This window comes from Capsicum annuum, chromosome 10, assembly GCF_002878395.1.
Source record: "Capsicum annuum cultivar UCD-10X-F1 chromosome 10, UCD10Xv1.1, whole genome shotgun sequence".
In the NCBI taxonomy this organism is placed as follows: Eukaryota; Viridiplantae; Streptophyta; class Magnoliopsida; order Solanales; family Solanaceae; genus Capsicum; species Capsicum annuum.
Window position 1 is genome coordinate 164,258,512 of NC_061120.1, and position 24,734 is coordinate 164,283,245.

A 24,734-nucleotide genomic window follows, 5' to 3' on the forward strand; every position below is an offset into this window, starting at 1 on the left:
TATCAAACTTTGAATGAATGAAAGACTCTTAGCTCAAGTTTGCTCTAAGCAATTTATATGAACATTTTCACCTCATAATCACTTCATATACTAGGAGAAGGATCATGACACATGAATTTAAATATAAACCATGGAATTAGAGTTTACACACGTAAGAATGACGGTTCAATTTCTATCTAAAAAATGCGGGGCATTACATTATCTCACCCTTGGGATCATTCGTTCCCGAATGATGGGTAGGGACTTTTTGAAGCTATAAAAGTGTAGAATAAAGAATGAAACCTCGCATTGAATATTTTTCCTTAACAAAATATTCAAAAGCATCTACCGAGCATCACGATAACCCCTAGTGAAACGTGAAAACACGAGACATGGGATAATGAGACTTTACATAGGGATGATGTTGCACATGAGTTATATGAATCATAATCAGCACAACATAAGGCAGGGGTTTATTTGATGATCATAGACTTGATTTATATTGGTACTAATAATGAAATAAGATTTTGCGGAAGATAAGATTAGAAGCATTCTCTACCTTACAAGTACCACAAATAGACTTAAACTTAGAGGCACTAATCGTCTACATCCCAAACAATAAATAGCACACATCACTCTCGCCCACTTACAATTCTCCAATCACATATCTAGCCACAAGAAATTAGAGTTCCACTACTTAGTACTGCTATGTTGAAGCCTAACTCGGAGTTAAAAGGTGCTAATTTAAGCTATGGGACCCTGTACTTTACATCCCTTTAAGAATATTTATTCACCTTATCACTACCATCGAACACACTCGAGATTTAATTTAGAGAGTACTAGCCACATAACGTATAGGTTTGTGCTTTCAACAACCACAACATTCAAGCCTAATCATTACTAAATTCCCTACATGGATCTCCCCACTAAGACCAACAATTTCAATCACTCTCACAAATATTTTTGCCACATTCCTCCTTCTTAATTATTTCATACAACAAAAGTTCATCTCCTTCTTTTCCCTTTCACCCATAACCTTAGCTTGAGAATTCACATCAAATTTTTCACCTTCAAGAACATCTACTCCCCTACCTACATCACCACGCTTCCACAACCACCATAATACTATCATATGGAGGGTTATTAAGGGACCCGAGCTTAAATGTCATGAATGAAAATAACACTTGTCAAACCATAACTTATACTTATTGCACTACTCAAGGAGCGACATGAGGTGAAGATATGATTGAATAGACACGAAGTGCGTCATATATCAAGTGTCCGGATCATAAGTAAAGAGTCATTTGGCATAAACACAACACTACATAATTTTTTTGGATAGACCACAGTGAGAAACATGGGTGTACATATCATGAGGTATATGGCATAAAATAAAAATTTATGTAGTTAACAACTAAGACAAGGATTTTCACTTAAAGCAATTGATCCTCATTTAAAGAACTAAAATTTTCCATGAGTTAGCATAAACTTTATCCCTTTGACTAATCCCGGCATAAAATGAATCGGTAACGTATGGAAAGCATAGTTTCTTCAAATCAAGCATCGTGTGAGACACAGACTTTTATGGATCATGAGCAACATAACATAGAGCTTTAATACATTGAATATTGGATCACTGAGGGATATTATTGCTTCTAGTTTGGAGGCCAGAACATGACGTGAGTTACATAGAGAGCTCAAATCTAAGACATTGGCAGGACTTAAATACATAAGACATTGGTAGATGTCCATTCAATTTAAAGTAGGAGGAGCTGACTTGAATTGGAATTGATTTATCATGATTCTTACTTGAAACTTGACACCACAAGAAAATTCAGAGACTAATTTAATCCATCATCTCCCCCTTATACCAATGTCACACTCCTAGATTTACGAACATAACCCCACACCAAAATCTATAGCCATAACTCTCAACACAAAAGAGACATCACCATATACTTAGACTCTAAACTTTCCCTGGTGAACTATACTCTGAAGGCCTTGCTTTCTGAAAATGCTGCTCTTAACTTTCGCTAACCTCTATAGCCATTACTCTACAACTCCCACTCTTATGAGTGTACGCATCCACCCTCCTTATCACAAGGGGGTATCAATATACACATAACACAAACTTTCCTTAATAAATATATAAAGATACTAAATTTTTCATAGAACCTCTCCCTTCCCGGGAGACTAAATTGTAATTTCCTCCAACTCCCTAGGTCATTAACTTACGACTACCATCATCATAGGCATTGACACCCATACTTCTAAACACTTAACACTCCATCTTCAATTCCTTAGAATGCTAGCTTTACACCTCTAATCACACAACTTACAACTTAAGAAAATTTGCGAAACTATACAGAAGGCATATATTGCCTATCTATATTTTCTCAATTTCGTTATAACGAACACCATACAATAACTCTTTAGTCTTTCCAAGACGTCTTCATACTATAAATTTCAAAAACATAGACTAGGTACACCAAACACTTATACATATAAAATTTTATCTAACAACTTGCTACCTAGGGTTCAACTTGTTCCTATATACTCATGTTCTTATCCACTTAATGATACAACCACAATTCATCACTTTAACACTAGTCCTCGTGTACACATATATCTCACGATTACTGCTTAAACCTTTTATAAATTATCAACCTAGTCCATTTCACACATCACATAAAGACTGCTAATTAATTCCAACAAAATATGCATCATAAGCCTTAAGCCACTACTCTTACCACAACACTTCACATCTCAAGTTCAAGCCTATAGTCTAACGTCAATCATGTACCACCAACGAAGCATGCCACATGCTATACTAATCCATCAAATTCGGAAATCAACCCAAAATACATTATTTTGCCTAGCTACTTCCTACAATCACATCCCCTCCATGACATTACTACTACACCTTAAATTCCACTACCTGCATTCTCGCATAGTACTAGTTTACAACTACTAAAGAAAAGACAATCAAAGAGGGGTAAAGTCGCATAATAAGGATAGTCGATCTTAACCTTATAATATAACCTATTTTAATCTTATCAACATATTCTAATCTCTCACATCATACTTACTTGCCCATGCATATATTCTCACTATAACCAAATTCCATAAACACCAATGAATCTCTACCCATAACTTATTGACTAGTCTGCCCCTTTCTATTCACAGCCTATAAAATTTCTACAACTACTATAACTATCCATTCTGAGACCCTTCCTTATTCTGAATAAATAATAATCGTATCTCGACATTTTTTTACATACTACCATACAATCTACAAATATTTATATCATATTAGTCTATTACTTTAAAATAGCAAACCATCCCTTAATCAGTAGACCATCTCACTACCAATAGGTCATGACACTTTTACATATACTAATACTCGGGCAAGAATATAGTTCCAACATTCTGCTAAACATCACTACCCAAATGCATGACATCTGCAACAAGAACTTTAAATAAAGACTGAATACACTTCGTACCTCATGATAGAAAGCACAATTTTATCAAGATAAGGGTATACACTCGAATCAATATGCCTTAAAGCACTAATGGCCTCCTCTCAAGTCCTTGTGCTATCTCATAACTTTTAAGGAGAACTCTATCAGAGAGAACCACCTTACTGGGGGAGCTAGACTCTTAGACTTGTATCACCTCGATAATGAGGCATGACCCATAAAATTAGAACAAGGAAGGAATTTGGATAAATTTCTTATGGATGGTGTTATAGTACGATCTAGAGTATGAAAGAGTAAGAAATAACTCCTAAATGCCCGATATCCTTCTGATTATAAGTTTGGTGCACAACATACCCATAAGTAAGACTCTACTAGACACAATTTTGCAGACACCCTGGGACCATGAACCATGCTATGATACCAAGTTTGTTATTACCCAATTCGGGGCCCTAGTCGTGACGAGCATCTTAAACTGTGAAGGCTCGAGCGCCCTTCTCTATTTGGTAATTATACACACTTTTATTTAATATAAAAGAAAATGCAGAAATGTAAAACAATACAGAATCATGGTCAATATCATAATTCAATTGAACAATCTGGAATAAAAACCATAAACCTCTAACAACGTCTAACATCAGTCTGTGAAATCTCTAACAACTGAAAATGACATTTGTCTGAAATCTGGGACAAGACCCTCATTTGGACCATGAATCAAAATAAAATAACAATAATAAGTTTCATAACCAGACCTTCCAAAGTAAGGGAGGCTCACTGTCTGCAAACCTCTGACAAGTCAATTTACTACTTAACGGGACCCCAGGACTGTGTCTCAGAATCTTAAAATATAGGGGGTTAATACAGATGTACTAGTATGCAGAGCAGTCCAAAATAATGTATTTATATAACATAAGTAAGAGCAATTCATAAAACATTTTACATGTAATGTATGATAACACATGGGCACACTTTAAAGACTTTGAAACCATGAACCACTCTTTGTGTTACTTCTGAAACCATGGAATCTTCCCTTGACTCAGTGGCCAAGCCTTTAATCTAAGTTTGCGATAAGTATTGGAGTATTAGTAAGGAGAGACACGCAAGACCACACAACATGGTGCCATGATCCCCAATCAAATCAATATGTCATGGTAGTTCACAAGACCATAAAGCATGGCTCCTAACCATAGTCCCAACTTAGGATGACATAAATCAAGGTACACAAGACCACACAGTATGGTACCATAACCTTGTGTCCGTAAATCATGATTTCTAGCATTGAGTCTTTCAACTCGTACTTTCTTTGGGTAACCATCTAACTCTATTTAAGCCCATTTTTAACCTTTTCTAAATATGCATCTTTCTGAATTCAAAATCTAAAAATCTTACTCTGTTATGGCATTCATCTGATTGGTATTGTCATACCAAGACTTAAAAGTCATATTTCAAAGCCATACAATATCATGTTATAGTCTTCTCTTTCAAAATATTATTTTCAGACCACCAAATTAGTCAAACAGTATAAGATGATATGTATAGTGAAATTCATGAAAACAGAGTCAAGGATCCTCAATTCAATTTGCAAACACATGGTGGTAAAGTATCTTTTAACAAATCATTCACTTCTCTTTAAAATCATCACTTTCATTTATGCAATTAAGAAAGACACCCTCTCTTCAAGTCATCATCAAAACCAAGTCAACAAACGATAGTAAAAATATTTATGTCATGCTTCTTAATATGCAATCGAATAATTCATAACGAGAGAATGAATATAAATCTTTGTGCTCTTAAATGAAGTTTCAAAAATTCAACCCACATATAAGCATATATGTACGAAAATCGAATTTAAGAGGGGAATACCTCAAGACCAAAACTTTATCATCAATAAGGTTTCATAATGCATTAATTGTAATTATAAATCCAAACCCCTTTATAAATTCATGATTTTTAAATATTTATTCGCCACTAAAACAATTTCACCATGCCCATGTAGTTTAGGAAAACCCCATGTATCTTAATTGTGAAGAATCACGAAGAAATTTTGAAAAGATTTGACCTTTAAGTTTGAGTGCCCAAACCCTAGTTGTTTTTCTCCTATTGTGTTCTTGAGAGATGGACTAGGGATTTTTGGGAGTTAAAACGTTATTAATGGACCTAATATTATTTAAGGATGTTTAGGGACGAAATTTGGGTAAGAAAATGTGACTAAAGTGCCCCTAGACCCTTAAGGAATTGAAATAAAGAGTGAAATAATTCCGAAACACGCAGTCCGATGCGTTATAATCGCGTTGGCTTACTGCCTCTCATGAAAAATGCCATAACTTTTTGTTCGGGTAGCGGATTAAGGCGAAATTGGTATCGTTGAAAAGTTAATACAATTATCTATAATTTGATGGGTCTAAAAATGCAAAATTCTATGTGTATCGAATGTTATACACATTTAAAGTAGAATCTTATAGAATCTAATATCAAACTTTGGATAAATGAAAGACTCTTAGCTCAAGTTTGCTCTAAGCAATTTATGTGAACATTTTCACCTCATAATGACTTCATATACTATGAGAAGGATCATGACACATGAATTTAAATATAAAACATGGCATTAGAGTTTACACATGTAAGAACTATGGTTCAATTTCTAGCTAAAAAATACGAGGCGTTACATAAAAGAGTGTTGCTTCGTTTATAAAGAGTAGTAGTCTTTTGACACTGCCAAGTTGTAATCAGTATTATTGTATTACTCTATTAGGTATTTAATTTACCCCGTTATAATATTTGGTGTCGTTGTTACTCTCTTGTTATTGCTATTTTGTATGGATATTATCCTGGATGAGAATATTTGTTTTTTCCCAACACTATTACTATCTTTAATTGAGTGAGATCTTATAGTTGGATCAGTAATGGGTAAAAGTAGAATTGTGTTTTTAAATAATTATCAAATAAGAGGATGATATTTTTCTTGGAACAGATCAACAAGAAAATGACAATACATAAAATGGGATGAAAGAAGTATTTGATTCTATTTGCAATTCAACCTAAAAAGTTCATTCAGCCACAACTATTAGGCTTGCTTATTGACCTGAGGGATGTTACGTAGGGTTTGCACTTAGTTCATTTCCAATGAAAGCATATGTAACATAGATGATAACAGCAACGGACAAACAAGAATTACGACTATAGTTCTGATACTACTGGTAAAAGAAAGTATGAATAACATCACTATCATGCCAACTAACCTTCTAATTAAGTTAGCATCCTCGAAACTCTCATATCTAAGATCATGTTCTCGATAAGCTCAAGATACACCATATCCTATCTAATCATCTCTCTATGGTATTTTTTCGCATAGCTCTATCTCCTGGAACACCTACAACTGCCAACATCTTACACTTCATAGGGGTATATATGTTTCTCTTCACATACACAAACCATCTTAAACCTCATTTTTCTTATCTTGTCCGCCACATGAGATTGATGGAATTTGATAATTTGTCCAAAAGAATTGAGAAAGAAGATATTTTTGGGGTAATGAACTTGATTGCTTTATTCATTCTGGGAAGGAATATATATATACACAAGCTTCTAGTAACTACCTTCATTGTTGTACCACTAACTTAATCATTGACAGCTGGCTAATAACTTCTACTAATAACAAACTTTAACTACCACTAACAACCACAACTAACTTCAGCTAAGCATCTATCTAATTGACTCTAATTGACTTTGATACTCCCCCTCAGAAGGTCCAAACTATTGAACACTCCAAGCTTGCCAAGTAAATTCATGTGTTGAGAAGTAGTTAAGGCCTTAGTCAGTAAATCAGCTTATTGTTCCTTCGTGTTCACATAGACAGCCTTAACCACTCTTTCTTTAATCTTATCTCTGATAAAATGGTAATTAATTTTGATGTGCTTTGTTCTTTTATGGAATATGTGATTCTTGGCAATCTGAATGATAGATTTGCTATTACTGAAGACTGCAATAAGCTTATCAATATGAACATTCAACTCCTAAAATAATTCTTACTACCATGTCAACTCTGCTATTGCTGCTGCAATGCTTCTATACTATATTTCTACTGAGCTCCGTGAGACAGTTTGTTGCTTCTTTAATTTCTAAGAAATCAAGGATTCTCCAGATTTCACTACAAAACCAGTAACTGACTTTCTGGTGTTTGGACATGCTGCCCAGTCAAATTCACACCAATATGTAAGTTTTTGAGTACAACCAGATTTCATAAGGATTCCTTGACATGGTGTATTTTTCAAGTATCTAACAATTCTGAGTGCAGCTTCCCAATGTAATTTCTTGTATTGCTGCATGAATTGACTCAGGGTTTACACTGAGAAGCTGATATCAGGCCTTGTGATTGTAACATATAACAACTTTTTGATCAACCTTTGATGTGAACTTACATCACTCAATAGTTCATCTCCAGCAGTAGTATTAGTAACCTCATCATACTTCCTTATGGTGAGCTTGTGATTAAGTTCCAAAGGTGTGGGAGCAGGTCTTAAACCACTCAAACGTAACTCAGATATAATTTCTAACACATATTTTTTTTGATTCAAAAGTATTCCGACTGCAGATCTTAGGACTTCTATGCCTAGGAAGTACTTTAAGTCTCCCATGTCCTTCACCTTGAATTTATGGCTAAGGGTCTGTTTTGCCTTTTCAGTAAACCGACTACTACTCCCAGTGATGAGCAAATCATCAACATATACCAGTACAATCACAATCTCATTTTGTTCCTTTAAAGTAAACAAAGAGTAGTCATGACTGCTTTGTGAGAAACCTGAACCTATTAATGCTTCCGTCAACTTTACATTCAACTGTCTTGAAGCCTGCTTTAAACCATACAAAGACTTGATCAGTTTGCACACTCTTTTCTCCCCTTGTCTCCTAAAACCTTTTGACATTTCCATGTATACTTCTTCCTCAAGATCATCCTGAAAAAAGCATTATATACATCCATTTGGAACAAATTCCATCCTTTAGAAGTAATAATTACTATGACTGACCTGACTGTAACCATCTTTGATACTGGTGAAAATGTATTATGATAGTCTAGACCTTCCTTTTGACTATAACCTTTGGCCACTAATCTTGCCTTAAATCTCTCCACTTCACCATTGGCTTGATACTTGATCTTATATACCCACTTGGATCCCACTGTGTTCTTTCCTGCTGGTAAATCTACAACTTCCCATGTATTGTTGTCTTGCAAAGCTTGAACTTCCTGCTTCATTGCTTCTATCCACCTGGGTCCCTTAGCTATTTCCTTGAATATTTGTGGCTCTACCAGCCTTAAGATATTAGCCACATAACATTGATACTTAGAGAAAGTTCTTGTATATGAAACATGTTGTGCTATAGGATACAAAATAGTGCTCTTCTTCTTTTTAGTAGTACAATCCTTCATCCATATGGGCTCCTTGATATTTCTTTGAGATCTTCTAATGTATGGAAAAGATGATGATATGTTAAGATCATTTGGTGGATCAACTATACGGTTGTTCAAATCAGCAATATCATTATCTTAATTGTCATCACCTACAAGATCTTCAGAGGCTATATTTTTTTCAGAAGCGACAGGTTCAGGTGAAAGACTAGGTCCAATAGTTTCCACTTCATCATTAGTGATGTCTGTATGATCATCTCTTATAGTTTCAATCTGCACATCATTTATAAAATCATGAGTAGAATCATGAGAATTATGAGAGCCATCATCTTGCTTTACATGTCCATGAGAACTAGGAGAATGTAATGGATAGTACTGCATTTGATCCTCCTCTATGAATAAATGTTCTTCTCCCAGTATGTGTTCTGATGTTTTCTTTTTAAAAAGAAAAACACTTTCTCTAAATCTAACATCTCTGCTAACAAAGAACATGTTAATGGAAGTATCAAGTAACAAGTAAGCCTTTTGTGTTTCAGAATAACCCATCGGGACAACTTCTCTAACCCTTGTAGCAAATTTTCCATCTTTGATTAAATTTGTTGCATAGCACAAACATCCAAAAACTCCTAGATGAGAAAGATTACACCCCTTTTTATACAACCAATCATAAGAAACACCTCCTTCTAAAGCACTGGAAGGCAACCTATTTATAAGGTATACTGCAGTCTTAACACACAAGCCCCAATACTTGAGTGGAATATTTTCTTGAAATCTCAATACCTCTAGCTGTGTCCATGATATATCCGTATTTTGTTTCAACCCGACCATTTTGTTATGGTGTATGGACACAACTGCTTTGATGTATGATACCATATTGGCTAAGTAGCTCATTGCACTGATTGTTGAAGAATTCAGTCCTATTATCTGACCTCAGGACCTTAATTGATGTGTTAAACTGGTTTCTTATCACGGAAAAAAATTGTTTAAGTACCACTATGACTTCAGATTTCAACTGTAACAAGTATAGCTAAGTAAATCTTGAGTAATCATCAATAATAGTAAAAAAATAAGACTTCTTATCAAGTGTTGCGGCTTTATTATAGGGTCCCGATAGATCCATATGTACAAGTTGAAAAGGAAATTGACTTTTGGAATTGCTAATAGGAAATATCAATCTAGATTGCTTAGCTTGTGGACATATGGAACAGTTCTCATGAACATGTCTACTACATTTAGAGCCAAGCATATCTAATCTCTGCATCACAGGTAAGAAGGGTGCCCAAGTCTTTCATGCCACAATTTATAGTTGCTTGCAATACTATTTGTGACCCTGGTTACTTTTGTTGTTGTACAAAACTGTTTTATTATATTTGCACCACCAGATTTGAATATGTACAACCCACATTGCTCTTTACCAATCTCCCTCACCTTGCCACTGTATATGTCCTGAAACACACAAAAATCAGGGAAAAAAAACAAAACATGACAGTTCCTTAGTTAATCTTGATATTGAAAATAGGTTGAACTTAAACCCTGGCACAAACAATACATTCTTCAACACAGATTCATCAAGTAACTGAATGTCTCTGGTGTGTGAAAAATCTGCTCTATCCACTGTAGGTAAGTGTACTTTGGCATGTTTTGAGTTCTTGACTATTGAAGGGTTCAATAAGTTTTCAAGGCTAGTAGTTATATGGTAAGTTCTACCTAAATCAACTATCCATTCACTATGTGGAATACGTGAATGAAAATAAGTAATGGTACTTGCAGGATTGGCTGATTGCTGACTACCTGTGGCATTCTTGTTTAGTAGATTGAGGATCTGTTGATATTGTTCCTAAGTGAAATATTAGCCTTTAGTCTCGACCATGTTATTGGTTCCAGTATTTTGCAGTCCAAACAGGGATGAACCAATGTCACTAGTACTCTTTTCAGGTGTGGTGTTGCCATACATATTGTTCACATTAGGATGCATCTGATTTCCAAATCTTTCATTGGCAGAAAATTGAGGAGTTTGAGTGCCACTACCTCTATAGAGATAACTTCTATTTCCTCTTCTTGAGTTGAACTTTTCTTTGTATTTATGATCAGCAGGGTAGCCTATTATCTTCCAACATTGATCCTTAGATGGTCCCCTGATATTACAATGTTCACATTACAGAAAAGGCTTCTTTAGTTTATAACTCTGTACTCTTACAACTTGCAAAATAGTGGGGTCATTAAACCTCTCATCAGTCGTGATTACTTGTGCACAAATAATGGTTCTTTCACTCTCATCTTCAGTAATCATAGCGTAAGCCTGACTTACAGTAGGAGTTATGGACTTCATCAAAATTTATCTACGAGTTTGGTCATATGAATCATTTAGACCATTCAGAAATTGCAATTGACATTTTTCTTGAAGATGCTTGACATACTCCTTATACTTAGGGAAATCACATTTTAGGACAGTAATTATAGTTCTATATTCATCCCACATTTCCTTAAGCTTGAAATAATAAACAGAAATAGAATTAGTACCTTGTACATGATTTGCAATCTCCCTGTGTAACTGAAAAACTCTCACTTGATTGATTTTGTTGAATCTATTTGTGAGATCTTCCCAAACAACATGAGCATTTTCACCATACACAATACCACTTAGCAAATTTTTTTAAACTAAATTCATAATCCACGAGTGTACAATTGCATTACATTTCTCCCATGCATCGAACATGTTCTCCTTGAACTTCTCCTTCCTACATGTTCCATTAATTAACCCTAACTTTTCTTTACCAAGAAGAGAAATTCGCATGGACCTGCTTCATAGACCATAATTTTTGGAGCCGGTTAGCTAGATTGTAATTAGGATGGAACCAGGGGTGTCCGATGGTTGTAAGTACAGCGGATAATGGTGATCGATTTGTGCTTCAACTTTAGCTATCTGTGTTACATCTTCCACCATTGTTAGAAGCTTCAAATGGCTAAGCTAAGAGAAGGTAATAGTGGAAAACGAAGTGTGAAAAGAGCTTGGATCTCACTACTCTGATACCATGACAAAATTTGATAGTTTGTGCAGAGAAATTGAGAAAGAAGATATTTTGGGGTAATGAACTTGATTGCATTATTCAATCTGGGAAGGAATATACATATACACAAGCTTCTAGTAACTACCTTCATTGTTGCACCACTAACTTAATCATTGACACTCAGACATGACAGCTGGCTAACAACATCCACTACTAACAAACTTTAACTACCACTAACAACCACAACTAACTTCAGCTAAGCATCTGTCTAATTGACTCTAATTGACTTTGATAGAGACACTCCTACTTTATCTACGATATCTTTATTCCTATTCTTATCCCTCCTAGTATGTCCACACATCTTCCTCAACATACTTATTTCCACAATTTGTATCTTTTGAATATAAGAGTTCTTGATTGGCTAACACTCTAATTCATATAATATAGTCAGTCGAAACATCTCTTTTAAGTTTAGGTGATACTTTCTTATCACACAAGACTCTACAAACAAGTATTGATTTTGTCCACATCGTCCCAATAAAAAGAGTTATATCCCGTGAATCTCCCTATTGTCTTGAATTTAAGACACAAAATACTTGAAACATCCTCTTTTGAGGATAACCTTGGCACCAGACCTCATTTCCACTTTGGCCTCTTGTATGTATTGCTAAACTTGAACTCCAAGTAATCAGCCTTAGTTTTACTCAACTTCTAGATAAAAGCTATTGGATTCTGTCAATTTGGTAACCATACTTTATATTCGCTCCTTCTCTACGTGGTGATTCAATGAGTTATTTTTTCTCGATACTTTGGTAATTTATTATTTATCAAATATATAAGTTTGAAGATTTTGATCTAATATTCTCCTTCATTGATGATATTCTTGCACTTTTTAATAACCCACGTTAGTTATGCTCGATTTTCACCTAAGATGACACTGATTGTCTAACGTACTTCTTTCACATATTATGAAAACATTAGATGAAGTAATACAATATTTTACATAAAAAATACCCGGCTTACAAAGGTGAAAAAACCACTGCTTGTACCTTTAAAAGATTTAACCCCAATTTCACTAAAAATAATGAGCCTCAACAGAATTCAGATTACAACTCTTGTAACCTAGAAGCTAACTCTAATTCCTAACACAAAAATCTTCCAAGGTGTGGTTTATGTTCCCCAATCTTCGAGTCTATCCCCAACTTGAAGATAAAATCCTGAACCAATTTATAACCCACTTGATCTAAGAGACATGGAAGTTACAACTCAATAAACACTCTTAATACATCATTACTAGACCTTATCAAGCTAAGACTCCTTAACCAAAAACAAGTTCTTCAACCTAATTCACTGTATCGAGCTGCACTTTGATAGCTAGGTAAAATTCTCTCAAATATCATTCCTACTTATTTAGTTGTATTTTGCCTTTTTCTCTTAATATAAGTGCATGAGTTTCATGTTGGAGGACCTTGTGTACTTACAACTATTCATTATTCTTCTTAATCAAGTGGACTTCCAACTATACAAGAAATCTCTTCTTTCTTGGACTCTCTTCATCTATTCATGTGTAGACTCCATATCAGATGTAGACTCCTATCTTTTTGTGATTTATGCAAACTTCGAGATTTTTTCTACTGACACTCCTTTATTTTAGAAAATCCTACCTCAAGTTGGACTATGGGTGATAGAACATGTAGTAGCAACATATTTCATGTACTTGTTCCATCACTTTGTCAATTATCAAAATCTATTCGACTGCAACATGCTTGAAAAGTACTCTCATCTTGCTTGGATGCTTGAGCTTGCATGTATGTGGACTCCTTATTTGGATATGCTTTATCATAATCGTAAGAATTCCTGTCTCAGTCTGTAAGAACTCTTTCTTGACAAAGACTCCTATCTTGCTTTGATTCTTGAGTTTGTACGCTTGTGGACTCCTTTCGTGAATATGTTTGTACATACTTTGTGGTCTTTTCCATTTGAGATTTCCTTTATTTCGGAAAGTCCATATACAAGTTGAACTCTAGACCACGAAATGTGTAGCATCGACCTATTTCATGTACGTGTTTCACCACATTGTCAATCATCAAAATATAGTTGAACCCAATAATTGTAATCTTGGCTGATGGAAGATATACGAACATCATCGTATTTAATTAAATACTAATTGCGTTTTTTTTTCCTATGAAGAACTAAAAGTGAAGATATACCTCAAAGCATAGTGTTACAAAAACAAATGTTATTCTCTTCATTTCAATTTGTTTGCCTAAAATATTATTGTCTCCGATCTAAAATAAATGAATTTTTGACCTTTTTATGATCAAATTTGAATGAATCTGTCAAAATCCAAAGTTGAATTAATTACTTTTCCCAAAATTACCATTCTAATATTGACAGGTTACTCTTTAATTAATGACATTAATTAAAAATCTTAACGGATATGCGACAATCCAAAAATATCAAACATGTTTTTTGATCATAATTTTTCCAAATAGTTGCCAAATATTTTGAATTATTAATTATTATATTTTATAATATTCTTTTACTTAATTTCCAAATATGCAAATTTTATCTAATAAAATTGATGATTTTATTTTCAAATTCACACATTAATTAATTTACTTCTTCCATTTTAAATCAAGACAAATAAATTAAAACAGATAAGTACTGCTTACAAAAATGTCAAATATGAAAATTTGACCTATATTTATTGGCGCTATCAGTAAATAATTACTACTTTCTATTGTTTTATACCGCCTAATGCCTATTCACTTTTTTTAACCAATTGTTTATTTGAAATAGTCCCGCGCTTACTATAAAGTCCCACGTTCCCCTCCACTTTCCCTCCCAAAAAAATAAAATCGTCACACATTTTATTCCTCCTTCTTCACTCCCTCCATAATTCTCATAGATGCAGAAATTGAAAATGGGTAAGCAAAGTAAACCAAAAAGAGCAGAAAATATAGGCAAAGGAAAAGTAACTCCTGTCCAAATTGCTTTCATCGTTGATCGTTACCTCTCCGATAACCATTTCAATGAAACTAGATCCACCTTCCGCTCTGAAGCTTCTCATCTACTCTCTAAATCTCCTATCAATGAGGTAACCGTTTCACATACATTGGTAGATCCTAATAGAGGCGTATCTAGAATTTAAGTTTTATGTGTTCTAAGCTTTAATTATTTTTCATTTTAGAATTGAACCCGTTTCATTTTATAAGTTATGCGAGTTTAGACCTATTATTTGTTGTAATTTTGACACTTTTTTTATACAAAGTTATCCTTTTTATAAAAAATACTAGCTGTAGATAAAACTCGCAATATTAGATGTATTTCATAAAGCATTCGTTCATTTTAGAACTAATTATTTCATTTTAATTTGTTTGTCTGGTTTTAACTTGACATACAATTTAAAAAATGTAAAATGTCAATTGCCCAGTATTTCATCAATTAGTTACCCAAGATATAAGATATTTATTAACTGAGAAAGAAATCCACATGGGCAAATATACTATAGATGCAATTTAGAAAAGAGGAGTGGATGCTTTCCTCTTTGCCATTTTTTCATCCGTGAATTGTTAATCAATCCGTTCTTACACTTCATGGGCTCAAATCTTTCTTACACATGAGTTTTTACAAGGTAGCGAACTTATGAATACATTTTCTTTACCATAATGTTCTTTAATCTCGTTCTCATATGTGGAAAGTTATGGTTAAAGAGTTTGCAGATCAAAAAGGAAAGAGATATTGTTGCTGAAATGAACCAAAAGAAAGTTTGACAAATAAATTGAAATGAGGGGATGTATGATGTTTGACTTCTAGGTCTGCTAGTCTTTACGTATAGATGAATAATATCGAGAGCTATACCATTGGGTTGATTTTCTCAAAAAAATTATTTTTGGTTTTTATGTTTTGTGATTGGTAAATAGGCGCCGAGGAGTTTATTGAGTTTAGGAGCAATGCTGGATGAGTACATATGTTTGAAAGAGCAGAGGGTGTTTCTGGAGCAAGAAAAAGCTCATGTTCGGAATTTGCTAAGGGGAATGCAAGAAGTTGTGAACGGTTATAATGCACGGGCAAATCCAACGCCGCCTCCAACAATTCCTGGTTCTTCAACGCCCCAATCAGGCACTTTGCTCCAACAGACTAATGGGGTTTCCCCCATTTCAGAAGGTTTCCATTCTGTCTTTTTTCTTTCTATTTTGTGTTAATGGTCAAATACACATCTAAGCTACCACTTTTTGGCGAGTTAGCTGCATAAACTATCACCCTCTTTGTATTAAATACACCTCGATACTGAGTTGGTTTGGTCAAATATCGTTCGCACTTGACAACATGCGTGTGCAGGCCAACTTAGCATTAAGTGATGTTCCAATACAAAGAAAGTGATGGTTTAAGTAGGCAAATGGAACAATGGATAGTTGAGTTATGAAACTAACGAAAAGTGATAGTGTAGGTTTTTTTTGGACCATTAACTCTTCTATTTTTAACTATCCTCATGACGTCACCAAATCATTATATATACTTGCTTATGTGTTAAATATAGTTTTTTATTCGTGTTATATGGGATCTTTGAGAGTGCCAAAATTCCTTATGTGTTGCCAAATTGCCATTGTTCATGAAAATTGCCAAATTTATTCACCGGGTTTGCTCAGCAGTTGTGAGCCAGTAGCTCCAAGGTTTTGCCTACAATAATGATATCCAACAAAATAAATTTTAATTTTTTTTTTTAGATTGTTGAGTACTAATTTGTTAGAGTTTCAAGGTATCAGCCAGAAAGTACTGTTATTTGTCTTCATATTTCGACATTTATTTAAGGTTATTTTTCAACATAAATACACTTGGGAAGCACTTTGGTCCCAAATTCCCAACATACCTTACTAGATATAAATCCTTAAGACCCAACATACCTTACTAGATATAAATCCTTAAGACCTTAGGATGTGGTACTTTGATTCAAATTCCCATTTTTGACATCTCTGGAGCTACAAGATATAGAGACAGCCTTAAATGTATAAATCCCTAAAGACCTTAACATAATCTCTGTATTAGCTTCTAGGACGATGTTCTAGGCGCACACATCATGATGTTTCCTATTGACTTTGCACTAAGCTTGTACCAGTAGTTTTTCAGTTATGACTGATGAACAAGTCCGATTTTCTTCTTCATTCGACTGTTTCAGTCAAACATCTAGTTTCAACACAAACAACCTATATCTAACCGCTCAAAACTTTTTCTGTACATTGATAACAACAACAACAACATACCAGTGTACACTGATGTGAAAATCAAATTAGCCAATTGCAACATTTACTTGATGTCTTACTAGATTTCGCTCCTCAATAAAGTCTATTGAATGTATATTATATTGTTGTGGAGTGGACATACATTCACAGAGTTGTAGGACTTGGAAGAACAAAAAGGATGTAGCATTATCATTAACCCGACAGCATTAAGTTTGTGTCATTACCATGAGACGATAATGATCCATTGTTTTCTTTTGCCTGAAAGATCTATTCCATCTTTCGAATGCCTATACCTTAAATGAAAGAATCAGGAGACAATCCATTCTTACACCAATTGTTTTGGACAAATATTCTAGTAGTGACATTAATCATTATCAAATTTATCAGGTTATTGTTCTGCATACACTAGTCCAGTTCTTATGTCAGCATCAATACCTTCCAATACTGCTGCTGATGCCATGAAATTTTCTACTCCAAATTCCATCCCAACAACTTCAAAAAGAAAAGGGTCCAAGGATGTTTCAGATGCTTCAACAGCTGCGAAGAAATCTCGTACACAGTCACCCACCAATCAGTTGACACTTAAGGGTAAATTTAATGACGTTCAGACTTTGTGAATCTCATGTCTTAATCCTATGGTGATCACTGAGTAGTCAGTACCCTTTTCCTTGCAGGTGCTAGTACAATGCCACAAGATGATAATTATAACAATATTTTGAAGAGCTCTGCAGTTCAGTTGCCAGTCCAAGGATCTAACAACCCCAAGTTTTTGTCTGACCACCCCGTTCAGTCCCTTCTAACTAATTATTCTGACCCTAAGACACCTCCAATAGAATCTTCATCCCAAACTGACAAATCTATCTCTCCATTTGAAATTTGTTCAACAGCAACTTCCATCAAAGAAGCTACTCCCTCTCATCTCATGTCGACTAACCACATGATAATCTCTTCAGAGACAATTCGAGTGACCCCTACTAAACAAATAGCATACTATTCTATAGAAAGAAATCACTGTGTTTCGACTTCCTCACCAGTTAAAACAAACTTGAAAAGGTCTGTGAAGAGAGATCAAGTAAAAGGTAGGTTAGATTTTGATGCATCGGACATTCCAAGTAGTTCAGAGGTACCACAAGTTCCCGACAGGATTTCAACGTCTGATTCTGAGAAGGAAGGAGATATTTTTGACTTGGATTTACCTAACTTTGATCTTCTGGGTGCGGATTTTAATCTTTCTGAGCTGCTGTATCATTTCGACATTGATGGACAAGGGATTGATCATTCTTGCCAGGACAAACTGGACTTTTCTCCAGATACAATTTCAGGGTAAAAATTCTTGCTTTTCTGTCCATGAAGAAGGGTGTTTTTTGCACCCTTCATGCCAGCTTATACAGAATCTAAGTTTACATCTAATATTTAATGCACAGGTCACCATATGAGTCTGGAAATGTCAACATTGATGCAAACCAAATAGCATCACAGATTTCGTCAACAGTAACCGAAGTCTTTTCAGAGAAAGAAACAAGTTTACTAGGTAAAACCCGTAAAAGGGAATTCTTGATTATGCAATTGGGTGTGAACTTCTTTATGTGAAAGTGAAGTAAATATTTTTCAATTTTGTCATTGATTCTTCAGGTTCAGATACTGTGAAAACTGTGAAATCGGTTACCAAACGTATCCAACTTTTAAGTCCCGGTAAGTGGTATTGTCGCTTCATTTTAACATTATTCTTTATTGTGTACAAAGTGCTAATAGAGGACATAACACTAATCGATTCTGTATCATTTACATCTGCAGTTAAGAGTAACAGAAGCTCGAGACATTAGAAATTCTGTGCAAGAAATTGACTAAATTCTTCAGTAGATGGATATGGAGGTTGACATGCTAGAATTCATCACAGCTGACCTTATGAAATCCAATAGAGATACCTTCTTAAGTTTTAACTTTGAGTATTCATTCATTTGTAAACTATAAGATGGATTTGAGTTACATAGAAGCCTCTGGGTACATTTTGTCTGTTTGATAAACTCAAATGCCTATTGTACATAACTTGCATTACATCAGTTGACAGTGAAAAAGCTCTCAGGCAAGGTACTTTTCCAGCTTATCAATTTCTTCTGGACTTCCAATAAAAATAGGTGTTCGCTGATGTATCTGCAACAAAAAAAAAAAGAGTATTTAAGGTCCTATGGGCTCACACTTAAAGAAGACCTCAATATGACGTCTTAAGCATCTTTCCGCATTAAGTTACGTGCTTTTTTTATATAAAAAAAATCATTATATTACACCACCTACACCTTAAACTCAAACTTCAACTTTAATTGTCATTAAAGAATCTTAATTTAGGTTTTCGTTGAATGGAGGTTTTCAAACCTACCTTCTCAGGCATGCTTTCCAATATCCGTTGGTTGCAATCTGTTGCTTTGCCACCAGCTTGTTCTACGATGTAGCTCATTGGAGCACACTCGTACAATAACCTCAAGTTCCCATTCTTGCTGTTCTTGTTCTTAGGATTTCCATAAATACCGCCATACAACAACATTCTGTAGATTTCACCCACGAGACAACCTATGTAACGGCCTGAATATGGCTTGCCATTTGGACCTGGTTGCCTTAAGTGGTCAATATAATTCTGCAATTTCACATCCCATAGATCATAATTTCCCTCATTAAAGGAATATATTCTTCCAGCCTTTGGTATTTTGATATCTTCATGCGTCAAAGCAAATTCTCCATATGCAGGGTCTAAAGTAAATGCATATACTCCGTTTCCTACCGAGAGTGTGTACACTACTGAACTTGAATAAAGACAATACTCTGCTGCTACTAAATTGCTCCCTCGCTGGCAAACACTGACTATACACTTTCCCTGGCTTGGTCAATCTGAAAATCCAAAAAGTATTGCTTTTCAATTTCATTTTATGAATCATTGTACTGAGATAAGTATAAATGGAGTGATATGGACAATGATGATTCATATAGCCGACCTCAATTTGTTCAGGTTGAGGCATAATGTTATTGTTATACTTAAGTTTCATGTTTGAATTGCGAAAATTACCATAGAATCATCATCCATGTCTACAAGGCATTGCTGATCTGGACCATAAATTCCAAAAATTGATCCAGTGGTTAAGGCAATATCAATGTTAGCAGATCCATCGATGGGGTCAAACACTACAATATAATTTCCAGAATAAGTTTCTTCAACTGCAACAGGTACATCTCCTTCCTCTGATGCGATAATCCCCATCCTCCCTTGATCTTAGACAATTGCAGAACAACTGTAACACTCAAAAGATTACGTTTTTATTGATCAGTGCACTAAATTTCACAATAATCTAATTGTTGGAAGGTGATGAAGTAACAAACCTCGTTGGTTATAACATCAAGTTTCTTCTGATCTTCACCTTGGATATTAATTGTGCCTTGAGTTCCAGTAATGTTAACAATGCTGGACCTTTGTAAAAGCAATGCGATTTGCTTGCAGGCCAGTGATATTCTTGAAAGAACTATAGCTAATTCTGCATCTATATTGCCTGCTTGTTCCTGCTGCAACAACCATGTTGTCAAGTCAAATTAATCATTTCATATCGATTTTTCGTTTTTTTGATCTGTGCTGGGGCTGTTTTTGTTCCTTCCAAGCTTGCTGCTTCGCAGTGAATTCTTGAATTAGGACTAAAACTACCATTGATGAGTTGTTGCGATCTCTTGATATTTGTGGGAAAGAGATGAAAATTAGGAGAAAGAGGAGAAATGGAAGAAGAGCTTGAGAATTTGATGTTCCTAAGTAATTCTTGGAATTGCTTGAGCCATTTTTTTCTTCCTCTATTTCTCTCTATGAATTGACAACTGGGGTTGCCTGCTTATCCTTTTGCCTTCTGACAATTGTGTGAACGTAATTTGTCACAATAATATCTAAAGGTCCAAAAAAGTAATGAGCAACTTGCTTGAAGATCAAAAAATATGTGGATGAAAATTCAAGGGGTGAAAATGGGGTCCCTACAACCCAAACAGAAAGATGATTTCACTTACAATGCAAATAGAGTATGCAATCTTTCGACTTATAGAGTATGCAATCTTTCGACTTAAAAGAATAACTTAGGAAAATCAAAAGCTCCTTGGAGGAAAGGATAATTGTCAATAGCAAAAAATAATCATAGTAGGTCCATTTGAAAGACAAAAAGAACTATAATTTCAATGCTAAAGAAGTCTCTCACATAGGATATATAAGGCATCAACGTTGCTTGATAAAGGAGTTGACCTGAGCATTGTTTAAAGTGTGTTGGAGGCTCATATTCTTTAACATGCTATATTAAAGATTAAAAATTTGGTTTACTCGAAGCCTACTTTTGGTAAAACCTTTTTGGGCTTCTAAAAAACTAAGCTGGTAAAAATGAAAAAAAATAATACAAAAAAGATGGTTATAAACCATCTCAACATATTCTATTGTGCTTCTGTCTCAACTAAAATACTCACCAACACCATTCCAATTCAGTCCATTGAGCCTCGGCTCTGCTCGAGGCACTCTAAAGCTTCTCAATGCTTATAAAATTTTAATTGTATTGTGAATTGAATCACTACAAAGCTTTTCAAGAACCTATAATCATTCAAGGGCCTAGACTTGTGAAAAGAATTTCTTTCAAGTAATATACAAATTTACAGCTCTTCATGTGTTTTGTTTGCTTAAAAAATTAAAGCAGTTGAAAAAGTCACCAAGACAATCTTGAATAGCCCCTCATTTCACATTTGTATTAAGATAAGTACTTCTCCAATTTTTCAACTTCTTCTATGCTTCCAATGTACAATGGAACTCGTTGATGTATCTACAAAGAGAGAAACAAAAGAAAACACATTAGCCAACATATTTTGCTTGTTGAAGGAAGATGTAGCAGTCATTTTGTTCTCACCTCAGCTGGTTGAATATCAAGAATTCTTTGTTGGCCATCAGATCCTTTGCCACCGGCTTGTTCCACAATAAAGCTCATCGGGGCACACTCATACAAAAGCCTCAACTTCCCATTCCTGCTCTTCTTGTCTCTCGGATAGCCATAAATACCACCATATAAAAGAGTCCTATGAAAATCACCAACCAAACTGCCAATGTACCTGGAGGAGTAAGGATTACCACTAGGACCGGGGTCCTTCAAGTGATCGATGTACTTCTTCAACCTGTCATCCCATAACTGGTAGTTTCCTTCATTGAATGCGTAGATCTTTCCAGCCTTTGGTATTTGGATGTGTTCTTGAGTCAGAATGAATTCTCCAAACATTGGATCCAAGGTGAATGAGAAGACTCCATTTCCCAACGAGAGCACGAAGATCACAGCGCTCGAGTACATGCAGTACCCTGCTGCTAGAAGATTGTTCCCTGGTTGGCACACATTCACTATGCACCTCTGCTCCACACTGTCAAGCTGCAATTTTTGGACATGTTTATTATACGGTTAACTATCCAGACGAAAAATTCAGGAACCCCAGAACCTATCATTCTCATACCATTCATAACAAGATAGATAGAAATGATTGTAGGAATTAGGAAGTATCTTGCACATATAACAAGCATGGCAATAAATGGTCCTACTTCTACTGATTCTCAATAAGAGAGCATATCTAGGTAGACCGGTTAGTACCATGGTAGTATCTTCAAGATCAAGGAGGCAATCATCATTTGGGCTGTAAATTCCAAAGATAGAACCAGTAGATACAGCAGCATCAATATTTGATGATCCATCAAGAGGATCAAACACCACGATATAGTTCCCATAGTAACTCTCCTCTACTGCCACGGGCACATCCTCTTCCTCCGACGCTATAATCCCTGTCCGGCCACTTGCCCTTAGACAATTTGAGAATACCTGTTCAATCCATAAATGTCAAACCTTCATTAATCTAACTCAATGTCATACAATTAGTACTCTAAACGTTTTATTTGGACTCTTCTTATGTTAACATCTTACTGCTAAAACCTCGAACGCATCAAGTACAAATAAGTAAACAAAGGCATAAATGTGTTCCTTCACAATTAATCCACTACTAAATTTTTCAAAAATCATATGCCAGAAATGGAAATTTCGCTTCAGATATTATGCAGCGTTTGTACCAAAATGAGCAAGTTCTTGAATTTTGGGCAGAAACTGTAAGCATGTTCAACGGTATCAAGAAGAGGGATCCTATGTGCAACTAGCTCTAGAATACATATATCTAGATTATTGTTTGTTGAAGACCTTAATAGTAAGTTCCCTCTTACACATAATTATTACTCCCTTCTGAAGTATAAACATCCTACCATCTTTGACACATCAATCTCATTTTTGGAAATTTAGGTTTACTATTTCTGTCTGAATAGATAATTCTGTGTCATTCTTCTGAGGGTCGACGAAATTTGAAATACAAAAGTTGGTTATCTATAGGATTTTGAATTCCAGAAAACCATGAAATTTTTTCTATGAAAAGTCATTTTCTAATGTTTGACCGTACTCAAGAAGTTATTCGAAATCACTAATTCGTTAGACAACGTAAGATGATCATATTGATTTGCAGTTGCTGAAAGTCCTAGCTAGATGTACTAACTACAAGAATGAGCTACCTCCGAGTCTGGTGGAATAGTTGAAATCCCTTGACTCTTAAGTCTTTAGCTATATGTCTCGGGTTCAAATCTTGAAATTCAACATTTTTGTAGGGAGCAGCTTTCCGATAAGTGCGCAATTAACTAAGAATCTAGATTAATTAGTCAAGCCAGTAAATTTCAGATACTAGACGGTTAAACTGAAGACAAAGAACTACAAGAATGATTAACAAACCTCGTTAGAGACAACATCAAGCTTCTTCTGGTCCTCTGCTTGAGCATTAACAGCACCATGAACTTCAGTAAGTTTGGAAATGCCAGCTCTTTGTACCAATGAAGCAATCTGCTTACAAGCCATCGAAATACTCGAAAGAACAATAGTAAGTTCAGCATCGATAACCCCATCTTGTTCTTGTTTCAACAGCCAGCTAGTTAAGGTCTGCAGCTTATACGCATTCTGTTTCTTGGGTTTTGTAGGCTCAGCCGTACTACTCTTTTCCAAGACCATGCACGTCACAGCTCCCTTGTGCTTACACTTTCTCTTTACTATGCTGTTTTTTGCGCACAAAAATGAAGTCCTTTTGTGTTGGAAAAGGGAATGAGAGTTTGAGAAGCAAAGGTTTGAAGTCGTTGGTGTTGTGGCTGTTGATGCTGCCATTGGTAATTTTGCTTTACTTTTTTTTAAGTTTGCCTTAGTGAGCTGTGATCACAAAGTAATCAGACTTGCAATTTCTTTCTCATCTTTTGCTATAACAACTATCTCACATTTTTCAAAACTAATTTGATATTCATCTTGTCTAGGTTTTATTCACTAGTAACTAAAACTTACAATCTTTAATCAAACTAAAGGACTCTTATTATGCACTTCTTCGATGCTAATTTATGTGACACTCTTTTCCTTTTGATTAGTTTAAAAAAGAAAGACACTTTTCTATATTTTATAGTAATAATTTAGCTTTAAACTTATCATGATCTTACCCTTTCTAGAATGCTTTAGAGCCACATAAATTTTCAATACTTGCACAACAAATTTTTAAATAAGTCCCCTTTTGTTATCAAATA

At 34.9% G+C, this 24,734-nt stretch overlaps 2 protein-coding genes and 1 pseudogene across 3 annotated transcripts; 1 reads left to right on the top strand and 2 right to left on the bottom strand.

Moving 5' to 3' along the window:
- Positions 1-14,736: 14,736 nt before the first annotated feature.
- Positions 14,737-19,032, top strand: LOC107845979 (cell wall protein RBR3). Of its 2 annotated transcripts, XM_016690508.2 has the most exons (7): positions 14,737-14,967; positions 15,794-16,037; positions 17,498-17,698; positions 17,785-18,433; positions 18,535-18,641; positions 18,743-18,802; positions 18,905-19,032. In XM_016690508.2, exons 1-7 carry the CDS (start codon positions 14,779-14,781, stop codon positions 18,931-18,933), a joined length of 1,479 nt encoding a protein of 492 aa, XP_016545994.2. In that variant the 5' UTR covers positions 14,737-14,778; the 3' UTR covers positions 18,934-19,032. The 2 variants fall into 2 exon arrangements, with proteins under 2 accessions (XP_016545994.2, XP_016545993.2); XM_016690507.2 differs by having other exon boundaries at positions 18,743-18,934.
- A 7-nt stretch (positions 19,033-19,039) lies between these two features.
- Positions 19,040-20,970, bottom strand: LOC107844405 (annotated as a pseudogene).
- Positions 20,971-21,606: 636 nt separating this feature from the next.
- Positions 21,607-24,734, bottom strand: LOC107845980 (fructose-1,6-bisphosphatase, chloroplastic). The gene is made up of 4 exons (XM_016690509.2): positions 23,908-24,734; positions 22,738-22,962; positions 22,015-22,521; positions 21,607-21,930 (listed from the first exon to the last, which is right to left on the bottom strand). The coding sequence occupies exons 1-4, from the start codon at positions 24,328-24,330 to the stop codon at positions 21,859-21,861; spliced, it is 1,227 nt and encodes a 408-aa protein (XP_016545995.2). The 5' UTR covers positions 24,331-24,734; the 3' UTR covers positions 21,607-21,858.

Coding starts and splice junctions, on each gene's coding strand:
- LOC107845980 (XM_016690509.2), bottom strand. CDS start 24,330: ATGGCAGCATCAACAGCCACAACACCAACGACTTCAAACCTTTGCTTC. Junction 22,963..23,907: donor TTGATGTTGTCTCTAACGAG/GTTTGTTAATCA, acceptor TGGATTGAACAG/GTATTCTCAAATTGTCTAAG. Junction 22,522..22,737: donor ATCTTGAAGATACTACCATG/GTACTAACCGGT, acceptor CAAAAATTGCAG/CTTGACAGTGTGGAGCAGAG.
- LOC107845979 (XM_016690507.2), top strand. CDS start 14,779: ATGCAGAAATTGAAAATGGGTAAGCAAAGTAAACCAAAAAGAGCAGAA. Junction 18,434..18,534: donor TCTCCAGATACAATTTCAGG/GTAAAAATTCTT, acceptor TTTAATGCACAG/GTCACCATATGAGTCTGGAA. Junction 18,642..18,742: donor GAAAGAAACAAGTTTACTAG/GTAAAACCCGTA, acceptor TTGATTCTTCAG/GTTCAGATACTGTGAAAACT.